General features: G+C 27.8%; 4 protein-coding genes across 5 annotated transcripts in view; 2 read left to right on the top strand and 2 right to left on the bottom strand.

Moving 5' to 3' along the window:
- The window catches only part of LOC132922840 (protein Wnt-5b-like), a 65046-nt gene extending 63152 nt beyond the window's left edge, over positions 1 to 1894 (top strand). The window contains exon 7 of the mRNA XM_060986562.1: positions 1138 to 1894. Within this exon, the coding sequence (XP_060842545.1) occupies positions 1138 to 1325 (188 nt within the window). The 3' untranslated portion in view covers positions 1326 to 1894. The remainder of the gene's footprint in view (positions 1 to 1137) is intronic.
- LOC132922837 (DNA ligase 4) lies at positions 1529 to 9579 on the bottom strand. Of its 2 annotated transcripts, none has more exons than XM_060986557.1 (17): positions 9428 to 9579; positions 6470 to 6638; positions 6241 to 6398; positions 5992 to 6146; positions 5725 to 5900; positions 5435 to 5658; positions 4843 to 5000; positions 4593 to 4785; positions 4381 to 4507; positions 4198 to 4309; positions 3802 to 3995; positions 3576 to 3713; positions 3254 to 3500; positions 2906 to 3180; positions 2714 to 2833; positions 2070 to 2194; positions 1529 to 2001 (listed from the first exon to the last, which is right to left on the bottom strand). In XM_060986557.1, the coding sequence occupies exons 2-17, from the start codon at positions 6632 to 6634 to the stop codon at positions 1881 to 1883; spliced, it is 2688 nt and encodes an 895-aa protein (XP_060842540.1). In that variant the 5' UTR covers positions 6635 to 6638; positions 9428 to 9579; the 3' UTR covers positions 1529 to 1880. The 2 variants fall into 2 exon arrangements, with proteins under 2 accessions (XP_060842540.1, XP_060842541.1); XM_060986558.1 differs by having other exon boundaries at positions 1529 to 1998.
- Positions 6767 to 9421, bottom strand: LOC132922838 (general transcription factor 3C polypeptide 3). Its single transcript, XM_060986560.1, has one exon. The coding sequence runs from the start codon at positions 9388 to 9390 to the stop codon at positions 6880 to 6882; it is 2511 nt and encodes an 836-aa protein (XP_060842543.1). The 5' UTR covers positions 9391 to 9421; the 3' UTR covers positions 6767 to 6879.
- A 37-nt stretch (positions 9580 to 9616) lies between the features above and the next one.
- LOC132922839 (uncharacterized) lies at positions 9617 to 15784 on the top strand. Its single transcript, XM_060986561.1, has 6 exons — positions 9617 to 10049; positions 11331 to 11637; positions 11698 to 11967; positions 12037 to 12264; positions 13409 to 13607; positions 14328 to 15784. The coding sequence occupies exons 1-6, from the start codon at positions 9977 to 9979 to the stop codon at positions 14859 to 14861; spliced, it is 1611 nt and encodes a 536-aa protein (XP_060842544.1). The 5' UTR covers positions 9617 to 9976; the 3' UTR covers positions 14862 to 15784.
- The last annotated feature ends 4812 nt before the right edge of the window (positions 15785 to 20596 follow it).

Raw genomic sequence — 20596 nt, 5'->3', positions numbered from 1 at the left:
CATTTGATCTGTTAAAATATTACTATATTTAATATTTCATTTAATCGGTTTAAATTTTAAGCCAGTATTTTATGTATCCATGCTATTTCACTATACCTATATATGAGGCATCTATTTTCAAAATCAGCTAAAAGCACAATTTTAATATATTTAAGTATCTATTACAGGTGTACATTGTACATATATAAACTTACCCTCTCTTCATTATGCCACTGAACGTTTCAGTAGTATAAGACGTATTATACGTTATAATAGGTATAAGTGCCTAACGCCTGTGTTTACGATTATTGTGCTCTCAGACTCATTAGTCAATAACTAATAAGTCATCACAATATTATTATACATGGCTCGAGACTTCTTCAAGATTTCGATTACATATCGTATAATATAATAATATAAATAATATAATGTTATGTACTTATGTACTATGACTTATGATGACAATAGAAGTGTGTGTGTTGTAATCGATAATGATAAATAAATGTGCTCTCGACCACAATTCCCAGTCGGAAATAAACGTTCTCCTTCTCGTGAATTATGATCGTCGGGTGATTTTCTTTCTTTATGGTTATAGTTGCGATGAATTATTATAGTTATTACTCACTATTACTTTAATAACAAGTAGGTAACGACTGATATTATAATAGTACTGAGAAGTAACATGAATATGATTAGGTACATCGGCATCTTGGGGTCAAAAAGCCTACGTAAGTCTTATAAGTCTCGCGTTGACGTGCAGTCATAATAATATCAACATTTAATGGGACAATACCTAATAAAAAAAATAAAAAGTTTTATTACATTAGTGTGAATTTTTTATTGGAGTTCCATGATGATGTGTAAAATAAATCATAAACTAATTGATTTTTGAAATAACAACGAGTAAATCAATAATTACCTACTCAAATAGTGCCATACGACTTATATGTGTTATTGTAGTACCTACTTAGTAGGTACAAAAATAGAAAATATATTTCAAATCTATATCAATAAATTTATGTTTCATTAACATTGTGTGAATAAAAAATAATTATTAAATAATTAAGTCTAAAACTGTACTTACTTTTTTTTTTACCTAATTTGTGGGTAAATATATATATATATAATGTATATTTATATAATATCAAATTGTTTTAGGTACACATGGTCGAGAATGCAATCGTACATCACATGGAATGGATGGTTGCAGTTTACTATGTTGTGGTAGGGGCTACAATACACAACGATTGGTCACACGCGAAAAATGCGAATGTAAATTTCATTGGTGTTGTTATGTGCAGTGTAAGACATGTATCCGTAATGCTGAAGTGCATACGTGTAAATAGAGTAAAACAGCAAAAGAAAGAAAAAGAACATTTTAAGAATTGAACATTAGATCTCAAAATATAAACTTTTGACTTCCTCCCTTATCCCCCACTTACCTATAATTTAATAATGTGTTTTTGATTTTCCTTGTCTTTAATACAAACAATCATTACACAAAGCCCATATCCCAGGCCTACCTACTATTTATTTATCAAAGTACAGATTTATTTTGTTTTTTTTTTTTTTATGTTACGGACTATTTGGAAAATGTAAATATTAAAAATTAATATTTTAACAGTAACAATTATAATTATATATTTATTAAAGCTGTTTTGTTTCAACGGACTGAGACAAATCGGCTAATAAAGTAGACTATTTATGTTTTAAGGATGATGATTTTTTTTATTTATTTATAATTTTAGTAAGTTTGAGTGAAAACTAAATAAGAATGTAATTAACAAAAAAAAAAAAAAACCGTTTTTTTTATAGTATAGATATATTATTATAAATGTAGTAGTTTATATTATAGAGAGTTGTGCACAAATTGGAATAAGAAAATTAATAAATATCACAAATCATTTTTTTTTTATTGTCTGCCATTTTATTTGTTGTGTAATCCAGTTCTCATCGACAATTTCAAATGCTTGGTTCCGATCTCTTTTCATAGTTTGATACTTACTAGCGTTATTTTTACTACTAAAATAATAGAATGAATATTAATGTTTATCAGATATTAAAAATTAGTTAATAAGTTATAAATATACCTTGAATGAATTACAACATGAGTAGTATCGCTATCGATATTTTTACAGACTGTGCCTCCATTAAATTTAAATATCAGCATTTCCAACACTGTGTTTGTGTGGAAATTTCTGACTGGCAAATTATCCTGAAATATATTCAATATGATATTAATTTATATAAAATAAGTACATGCTAAGTACATGGTACTTGAGATAATAACTCTTACAATTTTTTTATAAATATATTATGTAATAATAATACAAAATAATATATTCTTAAGTTAGTTAGATTTGTTTGATTATTTGACAATATAACATTTACAATGTAATAACTTATTGTAAATTTAATTTTTACATGTATTCTTATAACTTTATACACTTAATATGCATTCAATAAATGTGTAGAAAAAATTTAACAAATCAATCAATTGATAAATATTAAGCAATACATTGATACATAAAATATTTGTTTCTGTTTTATCTACAAAAAAAATAATTGCTAAGCTTTTAGTTAGACCATGATGTCTGAAATAAAGTTCCTACAAATATAATATGACTACTTAAACATATTTAAATTGATATAAGTTTTTATTATTTTTGTCTAATTTATATATTTGGTATTTATTAGTGAGGATATTTTTGTAAGAAAATAGTATTAAACTTACTAAATTTAAATCATCAAAATAAACTTGGTATTTTTTAAAAATTTTGAAACATTGTTCTTCGTTGAAGAGTTCGTTTTTAAAATCCAAAAAAGCATCAACTTCTGTGTTGATTAAATCATCCTGTACAATACCACAAACAATTATAAATTATTATTTAGAACTATAACTCCAAAGCACAATAATTATGCATACATCTAGTTCAACACGATCCATTGCCTGGCGTAATGTTTCAACAGTCGCTAATTCAGTATAACTGTCACCATACTGATCAAATTTTTCATCCATTAATAGCTGGTGCTCCTTGGATAAAAACAAAACATTTTCGGGCGTCCAGTTAAGAAATTCATTATCATTAAAACACGACAGTATCCATTTTGTGCTTATTATACTATGTTTGCCTGATAATTTTATTGCATGTGCCCTTATATGCTTAATATTGTTGGCAAGAACACAAAAGGTATCGTTGCCTAATTAAAAGTAAATTTTATTTCAATAAATATTTTTTACTAAGTATTTAATATTTATTAATATTTCTTTTACCAGGGTTTTGTACGACTTGACCACCATATTCAAGAATTTTTTTTTCAATTTCACTCTTGCTCAAAGTTTCACTGTCGTTGAGGACACAGAATTCTTTTTCTTCAAACATATTATTAATACAATTGATATCCTTTAAATTTGGGCCTTGAAATTTTTTATCAACGGCTAACGTCACACGGGATTTTTTAATTTTACCTGAAGAATTTGTTTCATCAGTACGGGAAGTATATAATTTTCCCTCCGTTTGCTATAAGATTAAAAAAATTAATTAACCAATCCATGATTTTCATTTATTATTTTTGGAATAATTAAATTAACAAACCTTAATTATAGACTCAAATTCCTTAATGGTCATACAGTCATGCCATGGTTTGTCGTAACGAACTTTTTCAATTCGTGGGAAACGTAATGTTATTTTACTTTTAAAAGTGTGGCTTGTCATAATTTCTGTTGCCTTCACCTGTTAACAAAATATACAATTTAACTATTTCTAAGTTCTAACAATTATTATGTGTGATAACAGTGATAAGTAATAAGGTTCTTTTCACCTGTACAATAACTGATGATTCAGGTTCAATCCAAAGATCTGGCTTCTCTTTGCCCCATTCAATGTTTGGTGGCATATCTTTAGGATTAAATCTTTTCCAGTGAGGAGACAATTTTCTTGATAAATTGGCTAGTTCTTCTGTTGAAAATCCTGAACTAACTCGACTGATAGCAGAATATTTAAATGATTCACCATCTATAAAATAGTGTTAACCATATACATTATATAATTGGTAAATGGTGAGGACTATAAAACCGAACAAGCTACAGAGACAGCATGTTAAAAACTAAGTGGTGATTGGCAAAAAAATATTAGAAAAAAAAGTAATGATTAAATAGGTATAAATTGCGTTTGATTAATTGTCATCAAATTAAATGTGTTCAAAATTTAAAATTACCTTTTTCCAAAAGACCCATTAGGAAATGACTCACAACACCTCGGTTTTTACCTTCACCATAGTATCCACCAACAACTAAAAGATCTAATTCAATGAGCGCACCATCAGTATACTAAAACATATAATTAATAACCATGTATTGATTGAAATAAAATAGTAAAAGAATGATTGTAAAATTCTTACTTCTGGTTTAATTTTATACCATCCTGCATTTCGTGAATTTGGCTTATAAATTGATAATGGATCTTTGACTACAATACCTTCCTCATAGTTATCAATAGCAATGTTAAGATGCTTCATTAAATCATTTCTAAAATTGTAAAAATTAGATTAATACTAATTTATATTTAAATAAAATCATTGTTTAAGGATAATAATATTTTTATATTTATTACTTTCTTGCTTTATGTCTTGTGGTATGTACAAAAATTCCTTCTAATGGATCAAATATTGTATTTAAAATAGCTAATCGTTCTTCTAATGGACGGTTTGTAATTACTAGATCGTTATAATAAAGAATATCAAATACACAAAAACATGGTTGATGTGTATTCCCTATTCTTAATTTTTTCACATCAATATTCATAGCTAAAATAATAATAACAATAATTATAATTGTTGTAATTTATAACTGTAAAATATTACCTTTTGTGGAAAATGATTTGTACTTAGTGTTATAACACATCATCTCACCATCTAAGATGCAATTCTTTACTTCAGGTTTAAATTGTTTTGCTAGTACTGGACTCAGAACACCATTAGTGTCATTACAACCATATGTATCTGTATAATCATTGCCTCTTCTATATAAATAAACAGTATAAATAAGAGCTATTACTATTTACTAACACAATAATAACTATATAAATCAGGGTGGCCACTAACTCTAAATTTGGGAGCCACCAGGCGCAAACGCAGGAAACAATTTAGGGGGGGGGGGGGTGAAAAAATGCTCATAAATATCATACTATTTATTTGTAGGTCAGGTAATTTATTTTTTGTTCCTAATATTTGGGGAGGGAGGGGGTTAAACGCTTCCTCTGCATTCATGCCTGGGAAAACCACAAACATATGAAGAAAAATTTGTGAGCCATACTGTTAAGAAATATTTATAAAAATTTTACTCAAAGCTTGATGTCAAGAGTAGCACAAGACTGACTCAAGAGCTGCATTATAGAGCCTCGTTATAGCCACCCTTGATATAAATTATAAATTATTGGGACATTTACTAACATACCTGGAAAAATATTTAAAAATATTTTTTTCTTTAGACCAATGAAGTTGAAATCTTTCACCGTCCAATTTAATGTCAACAAATAATTCTTCACTCTTAATTGTCTTCATTATTTTACTGTCATCAGTAATTTCACAGCGTTGACTTAGCATTGGACAAAAGGGTTCAAACAAATTAACAGATATTTCATGCAAAGCCACTGACGGATTATTCAGCATTTTACATACCTAAATTAATTACACATAACATATTATATACTTATTCAAAAATTCTACATAGAAATATTATAATACTTTTGTTAAATCATTGCAAACTTCATATAAATCATTGGCATCACAATGATACGCTTTTAATATTTTTGTATGAGCAATACCTAAGCGCATATCTTTTAATAATAGACGAACAAACCATTTTTGCTCATTAGCACTGAATTTGAATAGTGCCGACTGTAAAATTTGTTCCACATCCCCTAATGTATATAATATGATTTAAATGTATATTGGTCATAAGTTTATAAACAAGATTGTACCTATATTGTGAAATACTGAAATATAAATTACTTGATTCATTTGTAGCATGTTTCAATGCTATTTCATCTAATAATTGATTGACATCAGCAATAGTCATTGAACTATTGTCTTCAAATCGACTTCTTATAACCCAATACAGAGTTTCAGCAAAGTCTCCAGCTGTAGACCCAGAAACTTTTGGCACCCTATATGAGTTTAATATTATTATTATTATTTTAAGGACTATTTATCAATATTTTATTATATTTGGGACATTTGTAATTGAAGTAAATTACATGCCTGAAATTCAAAAGTTTTTGAGCATCTGGACTGTCTTTTGCAAGGCATAATATTTTTACATATAACTTTCCCAACGTAGTTTCTTTAACACCATATGCTCCTCTTTGTTTGTCTGATACAGGTAACAGTAACCTTAATGCCGGATAAAATGTGTCTTCCTAAGTATATTATATTTTCTATTAATGTAAAAACCGAATAAGAAATTATCTAGTACCAGAAAATGACTTACTACATTTAAGTTTTCACTTTTCTCAATTGACCCTCGGCATTTACTAATGAAGTTTTCTAGGATGAGAACTTTCTTTTCATTTTTAGCATTATAAATGTCTTCGCATACACAACAAAATAATTTAAATGGTATTTTGTTGCAAGGTTTACTGGTTGTAGAAGCCATGATTCTATTAAATATGATCAAAATTAACATTTTTAACAATTATTTTATTGTATTTACATAGGTATTAAACATTAAATAAAAAATAAAAGTAAACAAGTACATTTGAAATTAAATGTAAGAACTAATAACAAATTACAGTTAAATAATAATTTATTCATTTAACATCAATAAAATGAATATAGATTAAAATAATATAAAAGTTACAAATATGTTTAGAAAATGATTAAACAAAAAAAAATAATAAATCAAACTTGCACATGACTAATATACATCAATGCAACATCAATATTTCCTGAGTCCAGGTAAATCAAATGCAGATTATATGCTGCAGCATGATTTAAACAATAATCCTCGCTAAATGGTTTGGTTTCCAAAACTAATTTATAGTAGTGTAGTGATTTTGCTACCATACCAACTTGATGATATGCTCTAGCTATATTAAAATAACACTCCTGTTCATGTTCCACACCTCTATGTTCTTTGTATTTCATTAAAAACCCAATTCCTTGTAGTGATAAACTGTGTCTGTCAGCACCGACTTTAAATGTGCAGAGTCTAAGTATAATCACTCCAAGCATAAAGTAAAGCAGACTCTTGTCATCTAGTTTGTTCAGTAGTTCAGTATACCTCGAGAATAAAAGTTGATAATTATATGCATCATTAAACACATTAGTGTCTAGTAAATTAAGGGCGACATTATCTGGATATTTGGCAGCTAGTCGAAAAATGAATTTAGCTTGTTTTTTGACAGCACACTTTTTCAAAAGGAAACAAAATAAATTTGAAACCTGTGGTGCTTGGGGATACTTCAATAACAAGTATCTGGATAACATGAAACCTAATTTGTATGCTCGAACTTTATATGCAAATTTTATAGCATTCAAAACAATTTGATGATTGTAATTTACTAACACAGTAGAGTTCATTGCTGAAAGCAGCAACTTTAAACCCTTGTAGTAAAGATTTTTCTCAATGCATTTCAAACAAATTGCTGACATAATGTTCCATTCTTCTTCGGCATTTGGTAGTGGATTAATGGTCAAGATATTATCATGTTGGTAACCATACAATTCTTTCTTCATTGTTAATAAAGTATCGTGTCTATTTTCTACATTATGTATTGCCAACATAGATTTAACTTCTCTTAATGAGTGTACAGGTAAACAGTGACGAGAAAACATCAAATTGGCTGCTTTCCAACACTTCTCAAACATATCATCTTTATCATATGATGCTAAGACATACTCATACAACAATCTACAGTCTAGACTTTCCACATCATTCTCAAACAATACTTTTAGACTTTGGTCTATTCTGTTTAACTTTTTCAATGACATATATAAATCAAATTTAACTGTTAACTGTTGTGGATTGACATCCAGTAGCTTGTTATAATTGTCAATAGCTTGTTCAAGGTGTCCTAGGGTTTTTAAACATTCAGAATATTTAATTTTAAGTGCATGTTGATCAAACATTTGATTTTCGCAGTTAATCAATCGTTCAAGAAATATAATAGCATGTTTATGCTGATTGGAATCAAACAAAATATTAGCGACATTTAAATGGAATTGATTCACTTCTATCATATTTAAAACTGGTTCATAAATTGGTGGTAATATGGAAAAGGCGTCAAGTTGCACTAAAATTTCAATTAATTTGACTCGTACCAATATTGGCATAGTAATAGGAGCCGTGCATTCTACAATTTCTGTTATGGATGTTTCATTACTCACATCAGCTATAAACTCAAGATTATAATGTTCAACCAACAGTTCTAAACTTTTTTTAAAGTTCTTATTTTTAACAAGATAATCTAAACATGTCACAAAATCATTAGGCTTTATATCATCTGGAAACAAACTAAATACATGTATAAGTATATTAGATGCACGGTCATAATTTTTATTTTTAACAAAGTTGTCAATTAGTAATTTAGATAAATTAGTAATTGAATCTTTTTGATCAGGTCGTAACTTGCGTAACAAACGGTCATATTCATTCATGGCACTTTTAGCTGTGCCAAGTTGTTCTAATATTGATGCTCTTTTAATATGCAAATCTAAATTACGCCTATCTTTTTGTATGGCTTTGGTCAAACAAAAATCTGTTAACGGCAACATGTTATTTGACTCGCATGTTTCACCTAATAACACCCAATCTTCAGACGTTACACTACTTAAACTATTACCAATTACAGCAGTTTCTAAACTTTTCTTCATGTCTCCCATTTGTTCGTAGATATCAGACAATGTGAAAAATGGTTCAGATGCATTTGGACATTCTTTCAATATATTCACACAAATTTTAATGGCCATGTTATAGTTTTTTCTCAGCATAAACATTTTTGCTTGACCAATGAGGCCTCTCAAGGCTAATGGAATTTTACCCATTTGCCTTGAGCGAGGCCCTTCAACTACCGCATCGTCCTCCTTGTCATCTAATTTTGTACTCTTGCTTAGCGAGTTATTCATTTTATCATTTACGGGTGTTGCGTTAGTGTCTTGGCGTGAATCATAGCTCTGTATGGTATTTCCTTCCAAATTATAAACGATAGCCAATTCTTCATTTTCAGAAGCACCATCGGGAACTTCGATTTTAGTTTCTATTGTGGGTGTTTCAATCTCTTGAACATCCAAAAAGTCAAATATATCGTCTTCCGGCATGTTGTCGTCTTTAAACCCGTCCATAATGACGTCTGGTGTACCTTCATCTAAGACGATCTCCATGTCCTCGATATTCAACATAGTTTCTGCCATATTAAACAAAATACAAAACAAATAAGTGAAAACTTACCAAGCCAGACGACAGACGATTATTGTTGTAAATATTTTTACTGATTTTAGTCTTTTGAAATGTAAACAAACACGGTTGATGGTTTATCGTTTATGTCGTTCTTATCAGATCTCCGCCGCTATCGCATTGCGCGCGCACCGAACAAAACGTAGTAACGGCAATGACAGTTGGGTAAACGACATAGCACTGCCGTCGTTTTTGTTTGATAGTTTGGCGCATGAAGTCAATAACCGTGGCATTTATAATAATTTATGCTATATAATATTGTTACTATACATTGTTCAATTTTAATTTTCAACTGTTGTCTGTTAAAAATCGTTGCCCGTTGGCCTGCGTAATAAGAACCTTGATCGATGATTCAGATACGAATCATGATAAACGTCTATTCTGTAATCGACGTTCGGTGACACGTTATTAGTGTTATTACGTTATTTTTGCGAACGTCAAAAATTAAAAAAATTGCCTCGGTTTAGTATTTAAATATCCCTTGTTGTAAATTCTTGATTAGATTTAAATTTGTGTAATAATTATGTTTGTAATACGACTTTGATGATGAAAGATACAATCATGTCAGCAGTAGACGAAGATAGTTTTTTCTCGGACGAAGAACTGTTTGCCAACGGTAAAAAATATTCTTTATTTATATTAATAAATACTCAACTATTTTTGTTATTGTGTGTATATTTCTTTGTAATATTTTTAAATTAAATTTTTCAGTGTTTTTTCCTTACCAATATTCCAGTATAAGATTTTATATTTGTTCACATAGTACAGTATAATTATTTAAATGTGACTCTCCCTACATTAATTTTTGAATTTCGGCATGTCCCGCAAACCCTAAAGCAAATGTAAAATTTTTCAATATTATTGAACCGATTAATTGATTTTACATAATATTAAACATATATATTCTCAATTTAAAATAGTGAATCTTTTGTTTATTTTAAAAATGTTAGGGGTCCTAATCTTAGTTATATATAGCAACTATAAGAGATACTGGGTTTTTTAAATTACTATTTTTGTAAAATATACTAGAATTAGTAATATTAAACAAGTAAATAAATTTAATGTGCCAGTCTTTAAAAAAAAGTCATTGGTAAGGACAGAAACCCAAACCCTCTCTGTAATTACATCACTGCCATGGAACTAGGTAGGTATATATAGATTAGAACAAATAATTAATTAGGAGGGTTATTCATGTATTATTATTAAATTAATTTAAACAAAATATTATGTTAGGTAGGTGCTCAAGTTAGGTTTAGTCGGATTAAATTTAGGATTAATGTAACATATTGATATGGTTCTAAGTTATTAAACTTGATAATTTTTGTTCCAAGCTAAACATATTGTTAAGCACATTTTTAAAATAATTTAAATACATTTTGGGTATGAAAGTTAACCTTTTTACGCGCTACAAAAAAATTGTCCAAGTTTATTTTTGGTTTTTGTATTAAAAAAATTATTCTTTTATTGTGTACTATACAATCAGATCAGATTCTTTATTGTTGTTGCAAAGATTTCCCACAAAAAGAGTTTCAACTAATAAAACTTTTTGTTTTATTTAAAAATTGATTTCTTAATTTTTTCTAGTTTTAATTATACTTGTAATTTTAATGCAATACACATTATCTGTGTTTGCCTGTTGAAATTTTTCTGAGATGTTTGAGCACTTAATTATAATTGTTTATATAATTTCACGTACTCATAGTACACATAATAATTAAAAACTTGTAAAAAGACCAACAAACAAATATTGATGTTAATTTTTAAGATAGATAGAAGGGTAAAGTGCATAAAAAGTTTTGAATATATTGGGTATATCCTTAGATTATTTCTGTTATTTTGGTGATGATGATGTTTTGTTAAAATTAATATAAATTATGTTAAATATTTTTATTTTTAGATGCAAACGATTGTGTTGTAACATTAACTAGTTCAGTCAGTTATGAAGACGAGTATCAATCTTTATTATTTCAAAACAGAGATCGTATAATATCAAAATTAAAAAATGATTTATCCAATGTTTTACCTCCTCCACCAACAGTAACTACTTGTCGATTGAGTGTAAATGATATACTAGATAGATGGTACCAATACGAAAAAACAAATTCTCCAACAAATAAACCGGAAACAAAAGACTTGAAAAATATTGACCGTGCAATTAATTGGCCGTGGCCAGAAGTATCTAATGTTCAGTGTTTTGATGTTTAGTAAGTAAAATATGAAAATTTAGAATTATAATTTTTTATTAAATTGTGCTTTTATTACAGCTATAATATTGATAATAAATCAGCTGAAATGGCATTATTGGAAACAAAATACCAACAAAGGTATGTATCAAACGAGACAAAATCTCTTATGAACACAGGACTTACACCACAGCCTAAAAAAGAACGGGGATTAGTTCATCAACATATTAAACCTGTTGAACAAAATACTCGATTAATTCGAAGAAAACCGGTTTCAAAACCTCAAATATTAGCAGAAACTAAAGCAAAATTAGCTCTTATTGAAAATAAACGTCGAATTTTAGTGCCAGGGTAAGAATTAAATAATTTGTTGACATATATTATGATAATATATATTTATGATATTTGTTATTTTTAAAGAAAATTAAAAAGGGAAAATATAAAACCTCTAGAGAAAAGTTATCTTGAAAATCGAAATAGTAATGACAGAAGATCAATTAGTCATAAAAGAGCTCTATTTCAAAGTCCTGAAATTTATCAGTCTAGAAAACGTATGTGTTATAGTCATAATCCAAAGTCTGAAGAGTCATCTCCTCTTAGTGCCCTTTCAATTTGTAGTGATACATCAAATACTACACCAGTTAAAAGGTAAGCATTTATAAAATAATTTGAAATAATTTAAATTTTATGAATTTACCATTCAATTAAAAAAAATTATTAACATATGTTGAAAATGGGAAATTTAAATAAGTGCTCTGTTATATAGTAGATGTCAAGTGTATCTCATTATTTGGGGTGTGTTACTTTAGTATATAAATCATTGTATAAAAAAACAATTCCTAGCAAAACAATTTGATAGCCTATATTTTATGATATATTTTAATTGTTATTTACTATTACAATTATTTATTTTACTATTGTTTAAATTGTAAAATAAATATTTGGTAACATTTTCAAGTATCCTATCGTAATCCTATGGGTTTGCTTTTAAATTAAACCAAATATCAAAAATCGATTGAGGAGAAATAATTATTTTACATTTTAATATCCTATGTTGTAAAAATTTGAATTTCAAATACTCATTAAAAATTAATGTGACTTTTTGTTCAATTATTTTGTTGTAATAGATAGAAAAACTTATAGAGAAAATTAAGCTTTTTGAACAATTAACAATTTTTTCTCGATTATAAAAGCTGTAAATTTCAAAGGTCTATAAATAGCTCAAAAAGAATAAATATTATGAACATTTTACTATGTTTAGAAAATGCTAATATAAACATTTCGTGAAAATTTCAAGTATCTAAAGTTTTTATTTTTTGTAGTTGTGACAATTTTATCAAAAGCCGGTTTTATGGAAAATCTCCCATTTTTCTTTATTTTTTTTTTTTGTTTTTAACTGTTGACTCCCTAAACTATGAACTAGATCCATTTTGCTACCAAAAATCACACTTCAAGTTAAAAATTGAAGCTTTTTTTCTGTCCCAAGAAATTATAAAAGATACTATTATGATAAATAAAAATAGTAATGTTACATATGTTATAATAAAAATCAATAAATTTATCACTCCGTTTAAAATCTAAAATATACACATTGATATAAAAAGAAAATATATGACATAGTTATAACTTATAATAATATTTATGTAAGATGTTATCTTTCATAACTCATTTTTTTAAAACTTTTGTGATTATCTACCAATAAATATTATATTATATAATGTGAAAAATTATGTTTATAAAACATTAACAAATTATTTATTAAAAAAAAATATTTGTTTTTATATTTTTATAGATGGAGTACTGTTTCTGCGAGCGCACAACTATTTGGTGAAGATCAAGAAGATAAACAGAAATCAATTATTACTAGAACAGAACCAGTCAAAAAATGTCAAAGAGTATTGAAATTTTTTAATAATTCAGAATCAACTACTTCAAAAAATTTGTTTAATACAAAGCCAAGTCAAAAAGAACTCAGTAAACTTCATAAACAGGTATTTATGATATTTTTTTTAATATAACTGTAATTTTAAAATTTGGTTCTTGTATGGAACTTACTTATATCTCTGATTCTTAATTTATCGGTTTCTCAATATAAATTATTATAGTGATATAGCCTTATACATTGAGTTTGTATGGTCAAATTACATTATTTATCTTATAATAGCTAATAATTCTTTAAACAGTTAAATAAATATAGATAGATATTTGCCTTGTTAAAATAATAATTTAAAGTAAATAAAAATTTATGGTCACGCATGTACTTACCAAAATTTAAATTTTTTTATACTGATTAAGGCATTGGAAAATAATATTTTTCTTTTGATCGATGTTGAGTAAAAGCAAATCATTGATACATAGTGGTCAGAAAGGTTACTGTTCTAATCAGATTATTATACATAAACGTATTGATAAATTATATTTATTATATTAAATACTAACAGATAAGTGAGTTTTTTCTGTGTTATATTTAAAACAGTTTGGCAAATCTTGATACCAAGAACAAAAGTCAGCAATTATTGTCTCTTATCCCTTATAGCTCACTTTCCACACTTGCCACACAATTTACTATGTTGAAAGGTAGCATACAACAATTACAATTATATTTTATAATATAATTTATCACTTTTATAGTTTTTTTTTCAATTGGTTTCTAAGAGATTGTATTAAACAGATTTTATTGTAACACAAGCTAATTCAACAAATTTTTTCAGAAATTATTATGGGCTGTTTCGGAAGTGTTAAAAGAATGTGGTGTTGATAGTCATCACAAGCAATTTCGACCTTTTCTTCAACAATTATTCAAAGTATGTTCTAAACAATGGTTGCAGAAAACAGGTTCTGAAATAAAAACTAGTACTAGTGAAGCAATGCGTGCTCTAGTGATGAAACACAAGAGTACAGTATTAAAATTGAAATCAAAATCTCCAAAGCATAAAGACAATATTGTTACATCTAAACGAAAATCTGTGGCAGATGTAAAAAAAGTATTATTTACAGATACAACACCAAAAACTGATTTTAAATTTGAAAAATTTGGTTCAGACTTAAAAACAAAAAGTTCACCTAATAAAAATATGGATATTGGTGAAGGGATTGATAATTTTGCATTATACCTAGATATAAAAAAATTACATTGTAACAAAAATACTGAAAACCTACCAGGTAGGCCAGTTTCTTCTACTTCCGACTATTGTTCTAATTTGGATATTGATTCCAAAGATTCAGAAGGAATCTTTGCTGGTTAATGTTTATATTCAATAATTTGGTTCATTTTTTTCCTTTTTGACTTACTGAAACAAAATTGCTATTTTTCAGACAGCAAAATTTATGTTTCTATCCATTTTCTTTTCTTTTGTGTTATTTTCATTAATTTATGGTTAAGTAAATTCCCCTGATTTAGATTTAAGTCATGTATTACCTACATTTAATCTTAATTTTTTTCTCCTAGTGTTTAGAAGATCTAATCAGTTTAATAATTAGTATTTATTTTTTTGTTTCTAAAATTAATAATTGTACCCAACCTTGTAGTCATGTACTCTAATGTTGCATATAAGCATATACATAATTTTTGAGGAATGACTGAAAAATATTTGTTTTCTGTACTATTTACGCAGATCTCTTAAACTATAAACTAATATATTTAAATTTTAGTATATAAGATTTAGCTAATTAAAAAAAAATTAATTTTACAAATTTAAGTAAATATTAGTCATTTACAATTAATTGAAAAAGGCAAAATAAGATAAATTGTAGATCATAATTATTGTCTCATTCATAATAAATTCGATTATTTTTATTTTATAATTAAATAAGCTTGATATTGTATATAGGTATTGACGATATTGTACAAGTTATTGTGGTTTTAAAATGTTGTTATAATTATAGTATTATTCAATACCTTTGATTCAATACCTTTCCAATATATTTATTATACTTAACCAAGTGATTGGTTTACTAGTAGTAAATTGTTATTAAAAGTACATATTTAGTTGTAAAGATTAAAGTTATTTTTTATTGAAATTCTAAAAAAATTTTAAATTGTGTGTTTTTTCTTAAGAAATTGAAAACTAATGCATATTTCTTGTTGTAAAATAAATTTTTAATTATTTTCAGTTTTGTCGCAATTGTTAAAATTTCAATTTTAAAGTAATAAATTGTTTTGATATTATATGTTATTATTTTTTGGCTAATAATAAGTACTAAATATTATATAATTTATTTATTTATGACAGTTGACCTGTAAAACAGCAATAATCTGTAAAGTTTAAATTCTATAAGTATGAGTTAATGACTGATAGATTTTATATAAAATGTGCATGGGCGTAGCTAGAATTACAATCAAAGGGGGGAGGCAGTGGCATAGTCAATTTTAAATCATTAAAATTATATTTATAAGGTGTAAGAAATATAATTTAGTTTAAAATGCAAGGGGAGGGCACTTGCCCCCCCTGCCCCACCCTCGCTATGTCTATGAAAATGTGACTGATTTTGTCGATTATACAGATTAACTGATTTATTTTGGAAGTAAAGTATCTAGTTACACTTAAACTACCTTACACAAGGTTTATTTTTCTTAAAGTGAGTGAAATCAAATACACATATTTTTCAACATTAATTAAGAACATTCACTGTCAATCTTCATTTATTTATGAAGTACTCTGGCTTAAAACGAAGTAAGATTTTTTATATAATTATACGTAAATAGCAAATTTGTAGATAACATTTATTGCATAGATAGCAAACGACACCGCTACCCAATTTTATACACATGTGGCATTAGCTACTTCACTACTTGTCTTGTTATACTTTGATAGTTTTTACGAATTATAGTAAAAAAATGTTAGTTGATGAATATTAATCAATTATACTGATATTATACAATGTTTGATGGATAGCAAACTATTTAGGTATAGGTAACACCACTCTCTCTGAACTGTTATTTTAAAATTCAATTATTTAAGATTGGCTTGTCAAATTTTAAAACAGCAATAATCAGCTTCGGAGGTACTGGATCGAAGAGAAAATAGTGTCATATTTCACTTAATGACGTAGGTATACTTGTTTATTATTACTTAATTTTTGTTTTTAATCACCAACAGTGTTAAATTCGCATTTTGAATTATATACACTATACCTATAGACTTATTAAATAGCATTTCAATTTTCATAATTTCTCTCAATGTTGAGAGTTCAAAAGTTAACTACTAACAATTTAATAAACGTTTATAAAGATCTACTAGTTTTCAAATATAACACATAGGTACTCATTAAATTATTACAGCGACGATTGGTACAACCAACACCAGTTTTTCGTTGTTGTGCTTGAACTATTTCAGAACTTGTGAACTCAAACAATAAATTAATGTAAAAAAAATATTATATGAAATAAACGACTAAATTAAATTCAATATTCATTATGCACATAAAAATAAAACTATGTAGATAGGCAATAATTATATTTAAAAGTGATTTGAAATACGTTTTTTCAGCTATAACTTAGTAAAAATTAAGATTTTAAAATAATATATAATGTTCACATTATAGCCGTGTGTATGCAATATGCTTAGTTTTGAAGTTAGCACTAAACTCTTACCCTGTTAAATGAAAAATACACGGAAACGGCCTGCAACGGGTAGGTACGAGCAAGGTACTGCATGGCCTCTCTATTTCCTAATTTAAAAAAATTAAAATTTTCGAATTTTAAGCACATTATTTCTGTGAATATTCAACGTGCAAATAACTACGTCTCCAGCACCAAAAATTGTTTTTATAATTTATAAATTAGAAACTAAAAAGACACATTTACTCTTTTTGTGATTATTGTAATTTACATACTAATTCAAAAAAAAATAGATTAACTTTTTTTCAACTGAGTTAAGTTAATATTTTTCTCCGTATTAACTTTTAACTTATCGATTTAATTTTATAATTTGTTAACTGTTAACTTTTAACTTATAGATCTTGTATCCTCTTAACTTAACTTAACTTAACTTGTATCATATATCATCATATTGATCAATATTAAAATTGTATGACAGGCGTTTAACGATTAAATAACTAGATAGTAGATGGTACCTTATAATTATTGTATAAATTGGCTGCTATTGCTAATATAATATTATTCGAAATAATAAATAATTTATAGAATTGTCAATTATTTTACTATCCATATATATTATATATATTATGTATATACCCAAATTTAATTATTATCGACTTAATTTAATTAAAATTAAAATTTTTGAACTTTAATCCGAAAATTAAGTCAAACATTTTTTTGGGAGTGAATGAGAACCACCTCCTTGTGGTAGCCTCTGAATAACTCTAAATGGTTCTCAAACTATAATTTAGACAGATAGAAATAGATTTGGCGGAAATGAAAATCTAGTTTTTTGGCGGCAACAACTAATGCCTATAAAGAATACCTAAGTTTTATTTTATTTTTATTAATTAATTTTAGTTTTGCTACGGGTCCCTATTTCTATAAATTAAGTCCTGGTTGTTACACTTATTATAACCTAGTATCGTTTTAAAAAATAGTATCCGTAATATTTCTGTAATTATTATTTTAATTTATTTTGTTATATAGGTATTATATAGGTATTACAAACTTCAAATACAACACAATTATCATTTTCGTTGCAATTAGGATTTAGCTACTTATGAAATACAACTTAATAATTTTACTTCGTCTTTATTTAAATAATTTGTACCCTCAAGTGTATTTAATCTTAGTTCATATTAAAATAACAATATCACACTTATTTCACCCATCGTCGAGAGGTTTAGGTTTTTTAAAATGTATTTCTCAACTCGTAGGTTGGTACTTCAAAACATATGTTATTATAACAATAAATTGACTATTTAAAAACACTTAAAAATATTAAAAACAAAATATGATAAAAACGAAAAATTAGGTAATTGTATTTACTATAGTATATATATATATATATATATATATATAATATAGCCAGTATAGATCAGAAGTTCTCAAACTGTGCATAAATTGTGGTAGGTACGCGAAGAACAACGGGGTGGTACTGAAAATACATTAAAATAAAGATAAATTAAAAACGATCGTAATACTTACCAATACATAATTTTGAATGGGCTTTTTTAAAGTCGTTATAATAGGTACACGAGTCTGATCTATACAATAAACATAATAATATAGAGTAGATGGTATACGCGACAAAAATGAACCATTATTACAAGTATAGATGATTTTTACTTTTGCCAAAAAATATATTACGTTTGAGGTTTCACATCCCCCCTTTCTTAAAAAGAAATAGTAGGTAGACACTAAGATAACCACTATTAAACAATATAATATTCTATTTATACTTTTAAGTTTTAACCGTATAGAAATGTATCGTATACTCTATATCTAAATCTATATAATACATATGTTTAATATCTATATTAAACACGAATTGTATAGTATACCTATTTTGCCGCCAACTACCCCAAAAACTGGGCATTGGCTATTTATATTATATAGATACTGTACTTCTATTATTTTACAATTTCACATTATAATAATATATTATTATTTATTACACGCGCATATAGGAGTTTACGTATATATATATTATATATGTATGCACTTTATAACGTCCGAATTTTCAATACCGTTTTGCATAATATTTCCGAGCGGCGTGACTGGCGGGCTCGTGTTTGGGGTGGAGGCGAAACCGTGCGACGGAAAATCGTTTGGGGCGGGGGGTGTTTTTGAATATTCCGACGGCGGTGCGCAGCGCGTGTACACAGCAGCAGTGATTCCCACGCCGGCCATATATCACGCGGGAGGCCGGAGAACGCGATTTATACCGACGCGGGGGGGCGAGCGATCCACGATTGCTATTCCCAGATTGAATTAAAACGCCGTTAAGTCTGCGCGTACATACACACAGATATACAATATGCATACACGCACACATATATACACATATATATTATATATATGGCTGCAGTGTATATCGCCCGTGCGCAGGATTTACCCCACATTATATTTTTTTTAACGCCAACGACGCGCACGCACAAGAAGGATATAAAGCTGCAGGATGTCTCGTCCGCACTCACCTGCCCGTCCACTGTATAGTAGGCATTATATTACAATACGCGGATACGCTCCTACATTAGGCTCCTCTCGCCTGCGAGATGTATAGGTGCCTACCTACGTATATTATATATTATACACGAACCGCATTTGAATATTATATAAGACGTATATTACCCGCGTAATTTGAAAACGTATATAATACAAATTTTAAAATATTTACCTACGATATTATATAATTATTACTTATGATCAGTTCCTCGTCGACCTTTGTAACGTGCACTCGTATCGTGCTGCGGTTCATTAGCGTTATCGTAACAGCCGTGCGATAGGTAGTACAAAACAAAATTGTACACGCTTATTATACCATAATTATATCATACAAACATAATATCTATGATCGGGTCATGCCTCGTATTAATCAATTAATGTGTTAAGCCGCGGTCCTATCTCGGGGGACCAGATGGGTATGGGATTACGTTTACAATCTCAAAAGATTTCCTAAAAATTAAAACATCGATTACGGTCATCACTAAAATTTTTGAAATTTCTCATATTTGAGTCAGATTTGTCATTCCACACGTTTACACCTCGCCACCATCATAAACGCAATTTGAGGGGGGCTAAGCCCCCCTTAAAATGGTTTGTTTATATCCTCTTCCACCTTTATTTATCTCACGGAGCATATATACTGTATACATACAAGCAAATTATAATAGCCCCCCAAATTTAATTTACATTGCGCCTATGCTCGCCACGTCTGTCTAATGAAAGCGGATATATTTGTCAGTTCATCACCTCATCCATTTCCATCGAATACATTGAAACGGCTTATAACATATGTAGAATTGCAGAAGTTATGTCAAACTAAAATTCGTTTTCGGAAGTCGTCTGTACCATCATGTTATCAAAGTCCATTTC

Source organism: Rhopalosiphum padi, chromosome 2, assembly GCF_020882245.1.
Source record: "Rhopalosiphum padi isolate XX-2018 chromosome 2, ASM2088224v1, whole genome shotgun sequence".
In the NCBI taxonomy this organism is placed as follows: domain Eukaryota; kingdom Metazoa; phylum Arthropoda; class Insecta; order Hemiptera; family Aphididae; genus Rhopalosiphum; species Rhopalosiphum padi.
The sequence above is the reverse complement of the archived record's forward strand: the minus strand, read 5'-3'. Positions and strand labels throughout refer to the sequence as shown.

What these genes read in the sequence shown, in the direction of transcription:
- LOC132922837 (XM_060986557.1), bottom strand. Translation starts at nt 6,634, where the DNA reads ATGGCTTCTACAACCAGTAAACCTTGCAACAAAATACCATTTAAATTA. An exon ending in AATGGGTCTTTTGGAAAAAG is followed by an intron (nt 3,996 to 4,197) that starts GTAATTTTAAAT and finishes ACTATTTTATAG; the next exon opens with ATGGTGAATCATTTAAATAT. An exon ending in AATTTGAGTCTATAATTAAG is followed by an intron (nt 3,501 to 3,575) that starts GTTTGTTAATTT and finishes TTAATCTTATAG; the next exon opens with CAAACGGAGGGAAAATTATA.
- LOC132922838 (XM_060986560.1), bottom strand. Translation starts at nt 9,390, where the DNA reads ATGGCAGAAACTATGTTGAATATCGAGGACATGGAGATCGTCTTAGAT.
- LOC132922839 (XM_060986561.1), top strand. Translation starts at nt 9,977, where the DNA reads ATGATGAAAGATACAATCATGTCAGCAGTAGACGAAGATAGTTTTTTC. An exon ending in CGAAGAACTGTTTGCCAACG is followed by an intron (nt 10,050 to 11,330) that starts GTAAAAAATATT and finishes TTTTATTTTTAG; the next exon opens with ATGCAAACGATTGTGTTGTA. An exon ending in CGTCGAATTTTAGTGCCAGG is followed by an intron (nt 11,968 to 12,036) that starts GTAAGAATTAAA and finishes TTATTTTTAAAG; the next exon opens with AAAATTAAAAAGGGAAAATA.